The following is a 20,653-nucleotide window of genomic DNA, read 5'->3' as shown; positions in this document are numbered from 1 at the left end:
TACCATTTCAATTCAACTTGGTGATTGTACAATTTTGTAATCGAATTAATAGAAATCACACAAAATACTCGTAGACATTTTCAAGTCTGGACTAATCATCCAATAAATGGCAAAAAGTTAGTTTCTATGTAGAATCCACAAATGTTCGGAGACAACATTTTCAAATCTAGGCGAATCGTTTAACGAAGGGAAACTAATTTCGTTTAGAATCAATTTTTAATTCCATTTTTAGGATCAATGAAAAATCAATCTTTTCTACTTCAGGCTGCTAGTAAAGGAGAATTCAATGAATTTAAATGTATTTTTCTAAGTAAGCGTTAGAAACAGAAACTGCTTCGTATTTTTATGATACGTATGAGAATATTTTATATAAAGATGATATAGAAAAGTATAAATGATAAAATCTCTCGAAGAATCTGTTACAAAATATCTCTTGAAGATGAAGGAAAGATATATATTCACGAAAAAGATGAAGCAAGTCTCCATTGAAGTTCCAAATGTTCAATAAAAAAAAAACCAGACATTATTTCGTTTTCAAGTTAAAGATTTCATTTTCCAATTTAATAATAATTTTCAATCTTCCACGAAGCCTGACATCGAATTGTCAGAAACAATTTTTAAAGCTGGATATTAAATGATTATTCGATTTGATGAAGAAGGCCGAGTCGAGCTTAACCACTCCGCCAAGTTTACAGAAATTTTGTACATCGCGAAAAGTTTCACAATTAGTCTTGGAAGTTTCATAATTTTGCAACTTTGGCCGTCTTGTTTTGCTGCAGCACATTAGTGTGCTCGGTTTAATTTATCATTTCACCTCCACTCGGAACTCAACTTTCTCTTCTCCGCCTCATTCTTTCCGTCTTTGCTTCTTTCTACTTGTTCACTTAGCGATTCTCTTTCTTTTTCTTTACGTTCTTTTCTTTTCAGTTTGCCTGTCTCAATCTCGCATGCTGCGCAGTGTTTATAAAAACAAATTAAATCTCAATCTTGGTGAAACCACGCTTGAAAAATAATGGAAATTAAAAAACGATGCTTAAATAAACTTTATAACTGTGGTGTTATTACAAACGGGAAAAGATAAATTTTAAAGTCAGTTTTCCTATAACGTAAATTGTGTACAACAATTTAATTTTTGATTCTTACGAATTTTTTATAAGAAAACATGATGAAATCTGTGAACGACGAGCTTTTATTAATGATAGTTTCATAACGACCTAACTTGTTATATACAGTATGTAAACCAGTAAATTGGACGAATTAATCATTCTTTTATTATCGTTCGCTAGTTTATCTTTTTGTTTAATCAGTCTCCTATGTCATGTTTTTTAATTAAGAAAATTACACAATTTTAATTTGTACGTATCTTCTGTTGTGATCTTACATATGCCCTGCTCTTTCGTCTTCTCTTCAGATTCATTTCTTTGTACAATAAAGATCGTCTATCGTTATTATAATATCGGGCAGTTTCAAGAATGACACGGCTAAGAAAAATGAGTTTTTCAAGAAATGAGATTTTAATGTAAAAAATGATTACTGGTTCGATGATTTAGTAATGAAAAATTTGCTTTCCATTGTGATTTAAATAATATTCTTAGATTTTATTATAAATAATACAATTCATTAAATAATTATTATATTGCTATCCTAGGAAATAGCTCATTTTTCGAGTTAATTTATTAGATTTAATTAAAAATGCATCATAAATTTCTTCAGAAATTCAACTTTAATTTTATAACTTCACTTTTTCTTGAATTTATTCTTTCCTCCTTTTAAAAAATTTATTTGGAGAAAACAATTACAAAATAATTCCTCACGCACTCGTATGTTTCAATTCTACCAAATGTCCAAACTGCACAAATTGTGAATGTAAAGAATTAAATAAAAAAAAACTCGTATGTTTCTTGTTATCTTGCATGAAAGACGCAGGAACGTCTTTCTTAACATAATTACACATTTAGTGTTACTTCAGAACTGAAACGTGGAGTGCACGTCAGATGTTAGGCTTCTTCGAACGTTCTTCGATAGATGTTTGCCGACGACACATAATTTCAGCTTGTAGTGTTAATGTTCTTGCGATGGCTGATGTTTCACGCGATGCTTACGCTTAAATACACTAACATTATCGATTTCTGTCAACGCTCTGAAACTATGAATGTGCAATGTCTATTTAGTCGCATACAACGAGTAAATATTGTATTTTATTATCGTAAATTCTAAAATGTCCCATTTTCCTGGCAAGGAAAAGCATCGTTATAGAGATATAAATTCTTATTATGTTAGAATCGTGTTTGCGGGTAACTTGTCTAGCTATCTACCAACAAAAAAACATAATATTTTCCAATGGTTTACTCACAGAACTTCAATAGTCCAATTACAAGTGAAATTCCTATATGTATTACCGTGTAGATAATGAATAAAAAGTTTCACTATTGTTTCCATTGTCATTTATCATTAGCAATAACTAGTCGGATATAATGTAAAGATATAAATATAAACACTACGCCAAGCATACACCGCGATGTGATGAAGGTATTGATAACGATTTTGACTATTCCCTCAAATTTTGCCAACTAGATTTAATAATATTATAATTTTTAACGTATCTTTAATTAATGTACGAAAAATCACGGAGGTACATTTCGGTACCTTTTTTAAAACTCAGTTCAAAATTGATGGACGTTTAAACATAAAAAATTAGGATGTTAATTTTGTAAAAAAAAATTACTTGCCAGTATGAAAGCTAACCATAACTTACAATAATACTAACCATAACTTATCAGTAAATTTCTAACATTATTTCTGACAACAAACTGGCGAATTTAATAAAAATTATGAGTAGTATTAAAATCTACGCCCACTTCTTTGTATTTTAAGATATAAAAAATTATCATTCATAGGCTTCAGTGTTTGGACTTTCATCCATTGCCCGACATACTGTGAAAAAGAAACCTTGTTTACGCCGACAATTTATAATAGTCACATAGAAAATGATCTTACCTACCAGGTATTATAAGGACACTATATTTCATATATTTTATACATTTTTTCATATTACGTGCATTTTGTGAAATGCTACATTCTCGAATGTCACTAAATTATAATATTAAATATGTAAAAATCCGCAGCTTAATAATAGTAAATGTGGAACATTTGCATGTATTATATGAAAATTGACCCATCTTCCATTATATTCCATTCAAAGGTTGATAGACACAGAAATTCGAACTCTATTACCTCGATTCGTATTCCGTAGCCATTTCGCGGCCAATGCTACAGAAGAAGAAGGCCTGTCTCGAAGATTCATAAAACGAGGAACAAGCAGGTTACATTTCCCACGGGAGACGGTATTCTCCTTTCATTTTCAGACTTATTTCCATCCCGGATGGAAAGAACCGGGAGTGGAGGTGTACCACTCTAAGACAGTCCCGAGTAAGTTAGTAGGAGCCCACAGGGATTGCGGGCTTACTCTGCCATCATTCGTTCTGCGACGCGGAAATCAATCTCAACAGCTTCTTCGTATCAATCTCGCATCACACCCGAAGCATACCCGGTCGTATCTTCGGAGTCACCGTTCGTCTCTAGGCTTTATCCTTTTTCCAAGAGGGAAAGAGATTACGTTGAAAATATCGTGGAACTAAACTAAAGAGAGAAGCCAGCTGGTCGATTCGATAGCGAAAGCCTGTCGAAAGCTGAGGATGCTTGTCTGGAAAAACGATGGGCATATTGGCCGGTGTGCCGTGGCGAATCAGTTTCCGCCAGGAAACTCTGCTGAGAGAAACATCAATTCCGGCTGAACGCCGTGAATACAAATTGCACCATCTGACGCTCGTTAAGAAGCCGTGAAACCAGTAGATCGTATTTCTTTTCGCTCCTGATTTAGACAGCATTTCACGGCTGTTCTAGAGTTTTAAGCTGGGTCAGTGGGACGTGATGTTAAACGAAATCGTGATACGAGGAAATTTGAAGAGCGATTAATAGCTTTTTTATTTGTCTTTTGATAGATAGCTGAATTTATATGTGCAACTGCTTTATAGCGTTATGTAAATTCTGCTGTAATCGTATTTTTCTGTTATCAGAAAAATACAGAAAATTCGAATAGAAATTAGTAGATTATTTATTTGTCTTTCGTGTTTTTAGACAGATATATGTAGATACTATAGCAAACAATGAAATAGGTAGCTAAATTTGTAGTACGGGCAACTATTTCATAGTGTGATGTAAATTCTGCTATAGTCGTATTTTTCTATTACAGCAAAATATAGTCATAAGATATGTATGGACTTACAGACATCGTCGACAGGCGTTCTGCATACGAGATTTGTAGATGTCCACAAAGTTCTGTAAAATATGGACACAACATAATATACGACATGTACGATATAATACTCCGCATACAATATCCATAGACAATGAATGCGGAATGTCTGCAGATGACGTCTGTAAGACTGTACATATCTATAGTCTTGCAAGTAAGTAGATACATGCTGCATAATTTTAAAGATTCATCTTGTGACATTAGTCAGCAGTGAGTAATAAGGGGTTTAGATGGAAATTGTATACTTATCGCGTATCTAATTTATCTGGCGTGCTTACATTTGTGTGACATAGAAATTTTTATAAAATTTAAATTTGTATGGTTTGCAAAATTTTATCATCATGCTTTAAGAGTTTTCCATTAGAGAATATCATAAGAGTCGATACCTTTAATTTATTAGTCTAGTCATTCTTCTGATCGAAGATATTCTACGGAATCTAACACTTTTAACAGCACCATATATTTAAATTCTTAGATGCTGCTTAGAGCGAACAATGAGTTAATTCAATAAGACTGAAATATAAAAAATTCTTGGAAGGAAGGAGAACAAAAATTATTTTCAACCACTATCAAACTGCAAATTTGAACTTTCGTTCCTAACTTCCTAAACGTTTGAGAAAAATTATAAGAATCGAAGAAATATTCACTGATTAAAATAGGAGTTAAATTATTGGTATAGTAAATACAACGCGAAATTTAATACGGAATACAATACACTTCTATAGTATCTTTCTCGTTCAAAGTTGTATTCTATACTCCTTTACAGTTTCAGTTTCAATTAACGGAAGTCAAGCTTCTTCAATCTTATATCATTCAATTGCTGTATCCTAGACTTGTCCGATAAAAAAGAGAACTGATAAAAACTTCAAACGTAACTATTCCGCACTAGTATGACTTAAGCATATACGACACATCATTCAAAATATAAAAATCATGCATCATTCATACAAAAATTTACGAGCACCTTTGATATTTGTGCCAACCACCACGAAGGAGCATAATATACAACATTGTCCAATATTGAAAGAATATACAAAGCGCCCTAAGGTTTTACAGACAATCTTCGTCAATATATTGTTGTATTTATAATAAAATTGCGAAATCCGAAGAGAACAATACCGTGGCTCCTAATATCGCTTCTATTTACACGCCATTGGACTTTCATTTGTGGATCATTTAGAAAAACATAAAACACACTGTAATTTTACAAAATTAGATTATAATTAACAAGAGCATTGAACGTATAACATTTCTATTACCAATGTGTTTGGTAAATAAAAATTGTTGATGGGAAAGTTACTAATATACTAAGTTACATATTAATATAGTATATAATACACGCTATGTGTTCATATTATTAATTAATTTATTAAATAATAATATTATTGATATTATTAATATATTATAAATAGGTTACTGGATTACTAATATATAATATCAAACTAAAAGCTACATTCATATACCTACACAGATACAAATTGTAAACTTTCTTCTATCTGCTACTATATGACAAAGTTTAGCTATTAAATCCAGAAACATGCTGTATATTCGCGCAGACTTCATGCTCGCCGACTAAAAGAATAAAGGATCGATTTGGACCTATCGCAAAGTATTAGTTCGCTCGATGATATGGACAAGTTAAGGAAGATAGTAAAAGAATATCGGGGTCATGACGATTGAGCGGAACACGAATACTTGGACGGTTTAGTCGGTCTTCAGGCGAAAAACTGATTCCTTTCAGCGCCGCTGTTCCACGTTAACTCCGAAAAGTGAACCTTTCATAGATTTTTCTTGCCAATGGATACTCGCTCGAACGTACAAACGTAAGGAGATCGATTGCCGCACCGAAAGTGGACGGAGATTGAATCAGCCAGCAAAACGAACAAATCGTTTGTAGCACTTTTTGCATGACCGACTCTTGTGACTTGTCGCGTTCTGAATCACGAAAGAGAAGACCGGCAAGGAGAGCTCCTTTTGCCAGTATTAAAGGGCTAACAGGTTTGCGACAGATCTACAATGGAACGGTTTTGCTTCTCTTTAAAGATTTATGCTGAGTGCTGGCCTTTTGTCGTCGTTGCTTTTTAACGTTTTGAAAGACAAATTTGTTAAAGGCAGAAGGAGAATATTAGAATTCTTGTTTTTCTGAGAAAAATAACATATATATATTATGCGATCATTACGAGGTGATTAATAATGATCATATAAATTTTATATTAGGAATATAGGAATTTTTGCTATTTCATCGAGGATTTCATACGCTCTAAAATAATTTTATTCCATGAAGATAATCGCATAAAATATAATATAATATCACGTAATATTATATAATAATTGTGCATAACTAATGATAATATAATTGCATGAAAAATTCGAATTTCTTAATGTAACTAACCAAATCTAACCGAAGCATCGAAGTAATTACTGATACACCAATAAATTTTAAATACTAGGCTATTTAAATGTTAACAAATTGCTATTACGTCTGAGAAATACGCAGGGCTAATTGAAAAAGCAGTACTACTGAAAATAGATGAGTCCCCTTGCAAATTGATACTAAAGAAGTAACGACCAGCAGACGTCTCGTCATAGACGCGGACGTTTTAATTACGAAGAAGAATAAGATACTCGGCTTCTTCTTTCTTGTTCCAACAACGGAATCAACGTCAATCAAGGAACTTCGTAACACGTTTAACGAACACGGCCCCTTCGTTTAATTAAACCGTGCTAGTACGGTCAGTAGCATCAGTGATTACATGAAAACTAAATGTAGAAGCTAACCCATACTTCATTTTCTATGTATTTTCAGTCTTTCTACTCTTCATAATTCTGTTTAAAGAATTTTCACTTGCATATTTTATAAAATTTAAAATAACGGAAGTTGTAAACAATATTATTAAATTTTTGTTATTAAAGTTTTATTGAAATTGTTAATCAATTTAATTAAATATAAATTCTACATATTTATTTTTGCACTTTTTATACTCTAACAAATATTTTCTTCCGTACTATTCACTATGAAGTTTATTTACGAAACACGTGTAATACACGTATCAAAAGATTAAAAATATACGACTAATTATTTGTTTTCATATTTGCGTACACGGATATAAAAAATCTTCATTTTGCCTATAAATACATAATTAAAGGGAAATATAAAATTGTTTGTGAAGAAGAAAGCAAAATAGAGAAAGAGAATATTGTTATCCCAGAAAGATGGTGTCTATTAGAACACACATTAGTATTCTTTTTTTATTAAATCAACTTTTCTAAAATATGCTGTAAATATAAAAATAAAATATATATAAAGAAAATAATCAGAAATTATCATTTCTCACCACTAACGTGCTTAAAATAATAATTTTCAAGTTTCAAACTTAAAATAATAATTTCTACGTTTCATAGTAATTTTCAACAATACAAAGCGATGCCAATCAACAGCAATTTTATTATTATATCGTCATTAATCGTCGTTACTGTACCAAAAAAATATTTTCTAATTCTGAAGAATATACTACACCCAAGAACACGTTCATTTTTATAAACGCTATCAACATGAGAAACCGAAAAATGCGAACGGAAAGCTATTCCGCGATTATTCTTATCTTAGAGAAGTTAAAATTTGCTAAAACAACAGTGGTAACTTGTCTGCAACACGTCAGACGAAGGAAATCCAACCGTGGGAATTCAATTAATTCTCCCCGATATTCGTTCACTTTCGTCTTCGCCCGTTAAAATACACGAACGATTGCAATCGCTTGTAAAAGTTCTTTTTCCGCCGTCGCCTTTTCTTTATCTCCTTTTTTTTCCCAATCTAGAAGTAACCAGTGAGTTCGTTCCTTTATTTAAGGTCCATTGGTATTCTGAATTTAAAAGAAAAGCGGAGAAAGAAGAAAGAGGAAGAATGAAAGAACGATGAGGAAAGAACGGTTCGCGAGGATCAAGGATAGCGTGGATCAGAAATCGGAACGAAATCTGGATAATAGCGAATCGTTGAAACTCGTGGCATGGTCGGTACAGTTGTATGCAAATGAACGACATACGTCATCAATATGCACCTAGGAAGTTGAATTATTACGTGGATGAAACGTTTCTCATGATGATTTCCAATGAAGTTGAATTGGGTCATTGATTTGACGCATTACAAAGTTATGGTATTTCGTATCCATTATGCTTAATAATACTCAAATGGAAAATTATGTTGTTTGTATAAACGTAAATAATAGAATTATGTCGTTTATTAGTGTTTCGAATCGCTATTCTATCCAATTTATCGTGCTTTGGAAATGTGAATATTTTACGTTTTCCCGAGTAACAGTGTTTGGAAACTAAATTCGTGATTTTTTTAGTTTTATCGGTTTTATAATGTCCTTTTTCTGTATTATAACTATTCCTTGAAAAACCGTGCTGTTTTGTAGCTTTCCAGCATAACAAAGGTAAGCTAAACACCGTACTACAATTGGAAACTACAGAAACTCTTGATGTAATATTAGATTAGTGCTAAAGTGGAAGGATGTTGATCTTTGGTAAGGAAATAGGTGGAACCAACTATGTTGTTCAACTAAACATTCAACTGTACTTATGCTCCAATGTTCGATTGACTAACTATAAACTTAAAGTTATAAAATATCGACGTTTCAAACTCTGTATGACACTACCTTACTTTTTAAAATAGACAGTGAACGATCGCAAGAGTAGCACAGATAAAATAAAAATCTTCTAATTAATACATAAAAATCTTAAATATATATTTGATCAACTTATCTACGTTAAAATCTACTTAAAAATATATATCATATATATACTATGTTTGTCAGAGTACTCATAAAGAGTTTGAAACTTTCCAGTCGGATTCGAAAACATTTGCACTACGCTCAATCCCATTTCTAATATTGGATCTTGAACAATGGACTATAACTTTATCATTTCAACTTTATCATTTGCTGTACTATTTCAGCAGTACGCTTGTCGAACAACTAACTTGGACTAATTGCTATCGAAGGACGTTTCATCCTGTTTCACATGGCATTTAAATCCTTCGCAAGAATAGAAAAAATTCGTGTCTTATTTCCTCGCTGCTTGCATCGTCTACGATTTCAATTTATCAACCGAGACCAACCACACGTAGAAACCAATCTTTCCTTTTGTCAACACGAAACCTCATTACCGACGTTTCGCATGTGGAATGCGTGGTGTGCAACGCGTCTAGACAAACCGAGTAGTATAGATGACAGGTGTCTGATGCGGATAGACCGCGGAAGAGTAAATTTGTGAAGCAAGCAAAATTTAATTCGCTATTCAATGCATGGGTATAACGTGTGTCATCTATCATATACGTTTACGAAGGGAGAAGCCGCTTAACTGTGCCGCCCGCAGCTTTTGACACATTCCTTACTGATCCACATGCCTTTGTACCATATACGAACCCCTGAAAGCCTGCTTCGCGATACCGGCATGATCGATGTTGAAGATTTCCGCCAACGTGTAGTCACACAATACCTAACCATTGCTGTACGCGTTGCTTCTATTCCAGTCTGATGCTAGGTGAATTAATTTCCGGTTGTCTTGCACAATCTTAATCATTCAGTTCTGCTCAAATTATTTTACTCCGAAGAAATTTGACTTTAAAGATTATCCTGTCCTGTAACTTCAACCGGTAGAATTAGAATTTGGGTGCTGTGAATATTTTTCGAGTGTTAGAGATGGGCTCTATTCGAGTTTGAGGACGCGAAACGTTGCTTTGCTTCGGAGCAATTTTACTTTAGAAATTACTCTATTTTTTAATCTCAAATGGAGAAATCGGAATTTAGTGTGGATCTTTAGTTATAAATGACTGACTGCAGTTTCAGATGTTGGAAATGCGAAAATCAGCTGAGTGTCTGTCAAATGTTGTTTGAGAAGTGCAGGACTAATATTTTCTGATATATAATGATTTTCTCTCATTGGATCACTTAAAGAATATGTCTCAGTGAAAATACCGCGTAGATATATGTGACTTGTCATCAGGAATCAATATTGATCTGTGTTAGGGCAGATACTATAATCTATACAAAACTGGATAATATATTACAATGCAATATGTAAAATGAAAACGTGAGTGCGATTTCAGCACTGCCTTAGGCCAACCAGCAGGAGATTCACTTTGTAGAACTACTTTCAAGTAGAAGACCCTGGTTTTAGATAAACGTGACTGACTATTTCCGTCTGAATAATACTGGAGATCTCTATAGTTTGCTTATACGAGTGAAAGACTGTGCAAAATAAAAAAAAGTTAGAGTTTATCAAATAAAATTGAGATATTAAAAGACTGAATTTGATGCACTTTAACATCTGACAATGACTAACACAATGACGTCGAAGTAACTTTGATAACTTATACGTGAAATTGAAATTCCTTGCTACCAAATGAACTAAATATTTATATCGTACTAAGTGGATTTTCATAGTTCGTCGATTAAACTAGATGACATTGCGTGTTACATATTGCTTGAATAATTTAGTTGAAGTACAATTATATGATAAAAAGATTTTATTATCAAGAAACATGGAGATAATAGTACTTTTGACAAAAATTGTCGGATACACGTATACATTATGCATACTATATACATCCATGTAAATGTGTTATACTTTTATATAGGAAATATTAGTAAACCTGAGTTTATTTTCGAAAATGTAGCTATAACATATAAATTTCTTTTTCGTGTCGTATCTCTCGTTTAGTACCGTGTACGATTAAAAGAAAACTTTTTTTTTAATATAGAAATTCCCTTTCAAAAATAAAAATGATTAAAATAACAGATGCACGCGCAGTGTGGAGAAAAAAAGACAAAAGGAAGGATCGAAATACATACATATTCTATCATAAAAATTTATTGTTAGTGATACGTATCGGAAAAAATATCTGCAGGTTTACAATTTTATTTAACATCTAAACAGAAAAACCAATAATGTCATGTTCTATAAATTTTTAACTGTATCACGCTTGCAATCAATTCATGAACAATATTTCATAAACAAATTTCCTCCGCACTTTAGTAACAGAACGCATTCGTAGTAAGCCATTGAAAATACAGACAATAGAGCCTGAAATGTCTTCAAATTTTAAAACGCAAGAAATATAGAACCATTGAAACTCTAATATAAAAAGCATCTTTACCCAAGAATCTGATTGTTCCCAAAATTATTAAATACTCGTATCTTATTTTCTTCTTACCGCATATAATAGAATTAGCAAAAAGAAAAAGAAAAATTAAAATTTTATTTTTATATTTTATTTGTATTATTATTTTTTTATTATAGGGTAAGAATGATTAATGATTTCGAATACTTACATGTCAAGTTTTTTCATAGTCATTTCAAATTTCTCCGAAAGCTGTATTCTCGTGAAATATACGATTTTTATAAAATATCAATTTTCGAAGCGATAAAAGTTGTAGTTTGCAAATAATTGTCAGCCTTTCAAATTGACTATTATCCTTTGAAACTACCCCTCGAATGATTAAAAAGTTCTTCAGAACGTAGTACACCGATCGTATACGTGTATTATCAGACATTAGTCTATCTAATGATAGTTAGAACGTGGAAAAGGTAACGCAGTTATCCCTAATCATTATAATTATACTCATAAATAAGAACGTTTCTCGATCGTACTTTCTGTTTTTCCTTCCCACCATACTATTCTCCCGTGTTATCTAAATTTCATCTTAGCTTTCCCCTTTCGAAGCTACGGAAGTGCTTGTCCGGAAACTTCTGCACGCTACGCGATGTTAAAGAATATTTCTTGGAAAAAAATAAAAAATAAAAGTTACATGATATCGTCTTCCACTTCTCTCCTTTTTTTCTTAAGGAGGAAGAAAAATATATAATAAACCTTATCTATAATAAGCTAATGTGGACTTAAGGTAAATTTAAAAATTAAAAAAAGTTGAGAAACATTTCTGTGAGAAAAAATGAAAGTTACGCGATATCTTTCTTTTTTGTCCTAGAATTCACGCTAGGAAAGTATAATACATGGAACACATAGAACAACACATAGAAAAAAAATTTATAAACGAAGAAGATTGAAAAATATTTCTTGGAAGAAAATAAAAATGACGGAATACCATTCCCTGTTTCTTTTTTTTTTATTATTATTAAAACGCAGGTTACAAGAGTACAAAATAAATCTCACGTGTACTAATCCAAATGTGTGTATAAGCTACATTTGTAAAAAAATTGAGAAATATTTCTCTGCACAAAAATAAAACATAAGTTTAGAAAATTAAAAATATACCTTACATATAATAAATCAAGCAATAAGTGAAATTTATAAATAAAAAAAAAACAAAAACATAAGAAAATCGACTAAGAAATAAATGAAATAATTATGTGAGTCGCTTAACGTGGTCCGTTTTCTGTCGTGAACTCTTGATGAAACCAAGGAACTCCAATTCGGCGACTGCTTGAGTAAAACGAGCTCTAAATCTCCGTTAAGGATACCGTGAACCATCATAAAATTCACACGTGTTCCCGTGTGAATTATTCAAACAAGAGGCATACGATCCCGGCGAGTAACCACTACGAGCTTACGATTTCACCATTACGAGCTATGATATGAATTTCAAACGTACCGCGGTTAGACAAATCTTCGTACGTTCCATTACTCCTGAATCGTACGGACGTGAGAAAACCTCTAAATGAAAAAGGATACTGTAATTTTGGGTCCACGTCCCGTTGTTCCTTTGTACCGCCCACTGGATCCACGATAATTAAAAATGCCTACAAGAGTATTATAACTATTTGTGGTAGCTACAAGAGTATCTGTTTTAGAGCTAGAATGGTATAGCTTTCTGCCCGATGCAAGGATGTTTGAATTAAAGCAGTAGATGTAAGAATCTAAAGATAATGTTTAATCTAAAGCCTGCATTTCTAATGTGCAAAGAACGACATTCTAATTTAAGAGATTACAAAGTCTTTTTCCAGAAGATAGTCGCATTTTGGATGCAATTATTTTCATAATATTCAATTTATTCAATTTATTTTATGATACTTTAATGATTTTACAATATTCTACCAACTATAGTAAAGAGCACATTTTTATTTTTATTCGATTCATGCTCGAAAAGAAATGCGATGAAGAGATGGATAATATAGTCGTACAGTATCAAATAAAAATGACAGAGTCTTAGGAAATTATAGTAGAAGTGTCATTTATTTAAGGGGCTTAAATCAAAAGAGGTTTCATAGAAAAGCTTATTCATCCTTAAGAATATAAATTTCATAAGCATAAACAATATTCAATAAACAGAATTGTCCTGCACATTTGAATTTTTTTAATTACCATCGATACATAACAATAATCGATATGTAATAAATATTGTATGTAAGTCAGCGAATAAACGAAGAAAATCACCAAACAAAATAGTGTTCGTGCATATTATTGTTTAAAATAGTTCATAGTCAATTAACAATTAATTAAATTATTCTTTCGTTAAATACGAATTTCAAACAAAGGAATATTTAGTAAAAAGAATTGTATGAAGTAGCCGAGTATTTTTAGCGTAATAAGCTGTATCTTAAAAGCAAACAGGAGCCTGTTACACCATTAAAAGCCTGCCTTTCTATGCGAATGTGGCTTAACACCTTACGGACCGTGGTCGACGACCGTGAAAATGGAATTCTCGGAAAATGCTCCTGTCTCCAGTCATTTCGCTATTTCGTGGCGTAATTTTTTCGTATTCGTATAAAGGAACATAAATGTCAGGGATTAGGCGACGCAAAAGTGCTTGGATTTATGATTTCACACGTAACAAGATAAAATGTACTTTGCAACAAATGAAACGAAATAATTAGAATATTAATTTTATCTGGAATATTTTATACAAAATATCATGAAACTTTTCATATAAAAACATGTACTGAATTTTTATTGCAAAATTGAATATTATTTTTTGCTGGTAATTCTAATATTGTCTATGTTTACTGTATAATATTATTGAAGCTTCCACAAATATTTCTTTTTTTTTTTAAATTTTATATCACGAGAGCAGAAATAAATCAATATACAAACTAAACAAAAATTACGATACATTCGTTTTTTCTACCCCGATGAGATAGAATAAAATGCGTCGCTACATATATGTATATTTGTAAATAAACAAGCACGTGAACTTATACTATAACATTGAGTTAAAACTTTATGCTAACGTAACATCGAATCATCGTATTATATTTGCATTAACGTAAAATAGATTTATGAAATAGATATAAAATTAACAAAATTCTTTAAAAACTTGACATATGTCATCAATATCCGTAAAAATATTCTGAAATATATAATACGTTGGAAATAATAGAAATATCGGGTTCTACCAAAAAACGAACATTCATATTAAAATATCAATAAATAACAACTAAACAAGTCTAATATTCTAATTATTTTCCATCATAAAATCAAATAACTTTCATCTGAGAAACTTTTCCTTGATCTTTACTTATATATATATATATACGTTTTCTATTCCATTCAGGAATGTATCAATAATCTCCATATATTTCTAAATGTAAAAATACTTGCAGAAATCACTTATATTCATCAAGCAAAGTAATTACAGACAAATATGTAGGGATATTAAATCATTTGAAGGAAAGAGTTTAATCTCAATTACACGAAGCAATAATTTATAAAAGTATATTATCGTGTACTATCTCTTCCATCTTACTATTTCTTTAACAGCTCCACGTAATTTAGAGATCACTTACGTATGCATATACTTTGACTTTAATTTCCTTTGTCCAATGCTTACACCAGGTGAATTTCCAAGCTCTTAATGACCGCGAAAAAATAAAACAACCCTCAGCCCCTTTCCAGTTCGACCCCATTTATAACACAGCGCTCGCGTGAATCACTCGTTCGCTAGTCCGATTAAAATCACAAAACGAACGCATACAGTTACTCACGAAAGTATTCGAACACTTCTAGAAACCTTTTATGTACATACTGTCTTACATAATATGTATTATGTTATACAAAACACTTTGAAATTTCATTAGATTTCATTCATCGAGTAATGAAACACAAATAATGAGACACAATTTTCATGAATATATGATAAAATTTGCAACAAATCTGAAAATGCACCTAGAAGCTACAATATATTTATTGCAAGTATACCTATATCTCGCAGAGATCACAAACATTTTTAAACACTCAATTATCCATTATATTAATAAGCCTTAACATTGTAATTTCCTACTAAGTATATGTTTGCAATAAGTATCTTTTATCTTCTATATACATTTTCAAATTGGTTTCAAGTTTGATCAATATAATCAGTACTGTCGTGTCTCATTACTGTGCTTATGAATATTTTAATTTTCCATCATAGAATCAAACAACTTTCATTTGAAAATTTAATGATATTATTATTTAAAACAAAAAAATGTAAGAAAATATTATTTTTAAATGTTTCATAAAACGTATACGATATATAAGTGCACAGAAATTTTTCATGGTAATTGTGCAAATACTTTCGTGAATTACTCTATGTATTAATCTGTAAACACAAACACGGAACAGATTGTTACCTGTAACCAGTCGTACATATTGATCAGCTTCCTGGATTCTAAGTGCAACTTGTAAATTATACTGAGGTCAGGCAGCGTGGATGGGATGGCGTCGTCGTTCTCCAATTTGCAGCACTCGCACTGAAATATGTATTTCCAATTAACTTCAACTTGCAAGACAGAGACCTCGGCATCGTTTCCCATTACGAAAAATCTATAATCGATATCCAACCACTGATAGAGGGTGAGGACGATAGCATCGGAAGAATCGTAAGCCACAATGAACACACGAACAGAGGGGAACGAACGTTCGTTCAAGTTGCGAGTCTTCCAGACGAAACCAATTGAATGAGGATCACGAACACTTCTTAACGAATTATATTTCGAATGGTATGCAGAAATGATCTACACAGACAATTCATGGAAGAGGAGAAGATATTTCTCTCGTAAAATATATGAGGAGATGATTTTTATGATTTCTTGAGTGAAGAGTTTATTGAAGTACCGTGTTTCTGATTCCTCATGAAAATAATTTCATACTCTCAATTAATTACTTTGAAGATAGTACGGAATTCTGGATAATGGTATTATGAAATATAATTATGAATCTAGTACTATAGAATTTTAGTACAGAATTTTCGACATTCTAATGTTAATAAATTCACCCCGATAACATCGTGTTTTCAAAGCTTAATTTTATTTACTTTAATTAAACTCATGCAACATGCACACCACAAACATCACAAAAATTATTTCTGTTTCACTTACATTTAAGTACACATGTGGATCGTTCAATCCTGTGTGTATCGCTGCTCTCAAAGATCCACGAACATGTTGTTTCGCTAAATTGCCATCATTGAAGCAAAATATCTCGTTCCCAGGTACGTAATGAGGATTGATAAGGTATACAGAAAACACTTTTTGATCTAAATAATCGATCAAATCCTGTTGAGCTATCTTATAGGGCGATCGAGATTGTGTTTGAGACATTTTCAATAATTTCTACAGCGGAACACAAAGCAAAATATTATAATTTTCTTGTTTTTTCAGAATACACGCGTCAGCTGAAAAACGTTGAATTTTATTCCAAACCTCTTTCAATTGAAGTCGACTGAGTTTTTCACCGGTAGAAACGATATCGACAGGTTTCGAAGCTACTTCTAAACTAGCTTCCTCGATTGTTTTTATACGGTCCTGTAGATCTACTTTAACTTTCTTCATAATTGAGTCCTTCGAACTTTCCATAATTGTTGTAAAAGAGTTCAATTTTTCAAGAAATTCCTTCTTGGATAAAAAACTTAGCAATTGCAGGCATTCTTTGTACTCTTGAGATTCTCTCAAATCACTCATATAAACTGCTTTTGTGTAATATTCACGTAGCTAAAATGGTATTAAACTAAATCTAAAAAGGAGATTCTTTAAATCTTCCAAACTTTGTCGAAATGTATTGAAATTTTATTGCATATAGATTAGGTACACTATTCTGAGAAAAATATTAATTTTTTATTAGGTTGTACCTGTTTACCCATTGGTGCATTTGGTAATGTCGACATGAGATCATGCAGGCACTTGAGTACTAACAAAAATCGGTGCATATATTGGTGGAAATTATTTAAGAGCTGCATTAGCATTTCCTATAACAAGATCTAGGTATAAATCTGTGTTAACTTTATATATGTATGATTTTTATCAATATCATGACTTTTTTATATATTTTATAAATTTCTCAATAATTCTTACTTTCTATTATATTATGATATACATATAATTTTGCCAAATAACGATACTATGCATGTAAGAGTTAAATATGTAAGTATAAAGCCGTACCTTAAACCTGTTATTATTAAGCAATTCATCTTTGTTTTTATCATTCGTAAGTTGTCTAATATATTTTTCTATAGAAGGCAATTTTTTAATTTCCTCCCAATCCTCATCTGTTAAAGAAGAAATCCTGCTTTTTATCTTTTGCGGTTGACAACAAAGAGAATTTATATTGTTTGCGTAAAAATGTTGTATCATACATATCTAAAAACGTAACGATAACTTAAACGAAAAATCGGATATAGGAAATAAAAAAAAATTGTAAACAAAGAATGAAGTAAACCAATACCTTGTAACTGTGTAAAAAATTCTCTACCGAAAAATCATAAAACAAAAAGATATCCGTTAAAAATTGAAACGCGCGTCCAGTCAATTTAAATGGGATATTTGTACAAAAAACAGTCTTTTCTAACACGTCTGACAAAATATTAATTTGTTTTTGCATATGGAATACCTGAACAAAAATTATGATTTTAAAAAGTGACTTTATTTTAGAAATTTCTATATTTTATTATCTTCTTTATTATATTTATAATTCTATGATGCATTTATTGCTTACTTGAACATTCAATTTTGATGTAACATCATATGTTAAAGATCTATGGATGGCATGTAAAGTAGTTGCAACACCAAAAATAAGAATAAATTTCATTGAATTGACATATGAACTGAAAGATATAGAATATTAATTAAATAAGCCACCGATGAGTCTGTAACATTCCAATATACAATCAAGAGATTCTAATACCTCAGTATTAAAATAAAATCATGCAGTACTGCAGGAGAAGAACTTTCAAAATCAGTTATCATTATAACCAGAGGATCATTTCGATCACAATTTTCTTGGTGCCATAATTTTAGATTCCTCATATGACAGTGAGTTTTCTTAATTTGTATATCTTCATCATCCTACAGATAAATATACTACATGTAACATCTAATACTGCATATTTCTAATAGTTTGGTAACTGCGCTAACTGAAGTAGTACCTTTTCATTATTCATCAACTGATAAATTGATTCTTCTGTGAGATTCTTTATATTATTCGAGTCTCTACCCCATATAACAGCGATATGATTTGTTATTGGTTCTAGCTTAGAAACTACTCTTTGAAACATTACCTTGTGATCAGAAACATTAACTCCTGCAATGCCAATAGTTTCATAAATCTGGTCATTAAATTTAAAAAAATGATACATATATATTCAATTATATTACCAGTTAATAGAATAGCTGTTTGTATCTCATTCTGAAATTCCTCTATTGGTTTATCTTTAACCTTGGAAACAAAAGATTGTAAGTCATCTAAAGCTTGTTGAAACATATTGGACCTTATAGCCTATAATTTTAAAAGATCTTATTGATGCAATAAATGATGATAACGAAATGACTCTTGTGTATTAGCATTTAATATAGAAGAAATACCTCTATAGCATTTTGAATGCTTTCCCATGTTTCTTTATAAGTAAGATACCATGATGCATTTAAATAATCTGGTGGTTCAAATTTTGTTTGTTTATTCCCGATCTTATAAGCACCTTTGTGTACAAAGACACCCTAGAAGTATTTTAATATTCTTTAATAAAGTGTAAAGATTTTATAAGAAGGTTATAACTTGAAAAATAAATAACATATATAATAAACAATGACTTTGTCCACAGGTTTAAATTTATGAAATGTTAAAAGAACAAAATAATCACTATGCCTAAAAATTATCACAACAAAATTAAACTTATTAAATTATAATGTTTTAAATCAATGTTAGGAAAAGAAGAGCAGTACATAGATAAAACTTATAATTATTTAAAATTACAATATTAAATTATCTTGTACAAGTATCAGCTAACTCAACCATATGATGTACAAAGTACCGCGTCTGCACGTTGAGGTTATGTAAGTAGAAGCAACAGGTGTACTGTACCTTTGATACTGATACGTTGTCCATATTATCCAAGAAATGTTCATAAAACCATATATTTTAATAAAATGACCAAAAACTATTCCAATCAGTAAAAATCATGTCATTAATATGGAAAGCACAGAAACACTTCACACGTACCCACTAACTGATCACAACTGTCGCACTGACTAGTTTCAGAGACGATCCTAGAGTGCGCTAATCATCAGCGCGCTTGTCTTCATAAATTTAAATCACCCAGTTTCTTTAATTCATTGATTACTAATTGTAGATCACTGAAATTCTTTTAACTATTTTTCCGTATTAAATCAATGTAATTTTTTCAAGCTACATTTAATCCAGATTAAAAATTAATTATTAACTATCTAAAATTTCTCTGATAAATGATTTTGCTAATTTAAAAAAACAAAATCTCGTATTATATTACATATCCTATTTTCTAGGAGGATTTCTTAGAAATTTCCGAAGATTTATTCTGGAATAGGCAAGACAATAAATAAAAGAAAGTCTACCGCTTCAAGTAATTTCGAAACATTTCTTAACAATAATAACTATCCTCATTAAGCGCAACATTACTCTGAATATTCAGTTGCACGCGGTGCTTCATGCAGTACCATATTGCATTTCGCATCATACACGTATTAAAGATAATTTGAATCAACGTGTTCGCCCTGCAAATGACCAGCACACTTACAACCAACGCAACGCGAGTAGTGTAACCAGAGGCGAGGGTGGAATTTTGAAAATTTGGCCCTACCAGGGGCCTAAGGCTGGGTAATTGTGATATTCGAATTTCACGAGCGTAAGCTGCCCCGATCATCATCTGAATCGCAAATGCGCCGATTGAATTCGCCGAGCAAACAATCCGGAAACCGAGAGTTTGATGCCACGTTTCCGTGCGGAGGGCAATGGAGAGGAGGGCGTTCGCCGAACTTTCGTTAAACTGGTAGGGGTGGAAGTGTGCTACTTGCTCGCCGAACTTGCCTGCCAGGAACTCGTAATTGATTTAAAGAAGTGTCCAAACAAGATGCCATGCCCCGTGCCTCACAGTGTAC

The 20,653-nt window shown here is 31.6% G+C and overlaps 2 protein-coding genes across 6 annotated transcripts in view; one reads left to right on the top strand and one right to left on the bottom strand.

Moving 5' to 3' along the window:
- LOC126866143 (origin recognition complex subunit 3) overlaps positions 1-19,768 on the bottom strand; it is a 37,175-nt gene extending 17,407 nt beyond the window's left edge. The window contains exons 1-14 of one of the 2 annotated variants that reach the window (XM_050619343.1): positions 19,602-19,768; positions 19,106-19,237; positions 18,899-19,019; positions 18,670-18,824; positions 18,429-18,589; positions 18,240-18,348; positions 17,970-18,134; positions 17,687-17,884; positions 17,377-17,493; positions 16,952-17,239; positions 16,628-16,861; positions 15,881-16,000; positions 13,005-13,072; positions 12,420-12,772 (exon numbers count right to left, since the gene is read on the bottom strand). In XM_050619343.1, the coding sequence (XP_050475300.1) occupies positions 12,679-12,772; positions 13,005-13,072; positions 15,881-16,000; positions 16,628-16,861; positions 16,952-17,239; positions 17,377-17,493; positions 17,687-17,884; positions 17,970-18,134; positions 18,240-18,348; positions 18,429-18,589; positions 18,670-18,824; positions 18,899-19,019; positions 19,106-19,237; positions 19,602-19,625 (1,986 nt within the window). In that variant the 5' untranslated portion in view covers positions 19,626-19,768 and the 3' untranslated portion in view covers positions 12,420-12,678. Of the gene's footprint in view, positions 1-12,419; positions 12,773-13,004; positions 13,073-15,880; positions 16,001-16,627; positions 16,862-16,951; positions 17,240-17,376; positions 17,494-17,686; positions 17,885-17,969; positions 18,135-18,239; positions 18,349-18,428; positions 18,590-18,669; positions 18,825-18,898; positions 19,020-19,105; positions 19,238-19,601 lie in introns of those variants that run through there. The other variant, XM_050619344.1, reaches the window with a different exon arrangement.
- Positions 1-20,653, top strand: part of LOC126866142 (fasciclin-1) — a 382,489-nt gene that overhangs the window by 258,540 nt on the left and 103,296 nt on the right. The window lies entirely within an intron of this gene.

The sequence above is a fragment of the Bombus huntii genome, chromosome 5 (genome assembly GCF_024542735.1).
Source record: "Bombus huntii isolate Logan2020A chromosome 5, iyBomHunt1.1, whole genome shotgun sequence".
Lineage (NCBI taxonomy): Eukaryota > Metazoa > Arthropoda > Insecta > Hymenoptera > Apidae > Bombus > Bombus huntii.
This window is presented reverse-complemented; position numbering and strand designations above follow the sequence as displayed.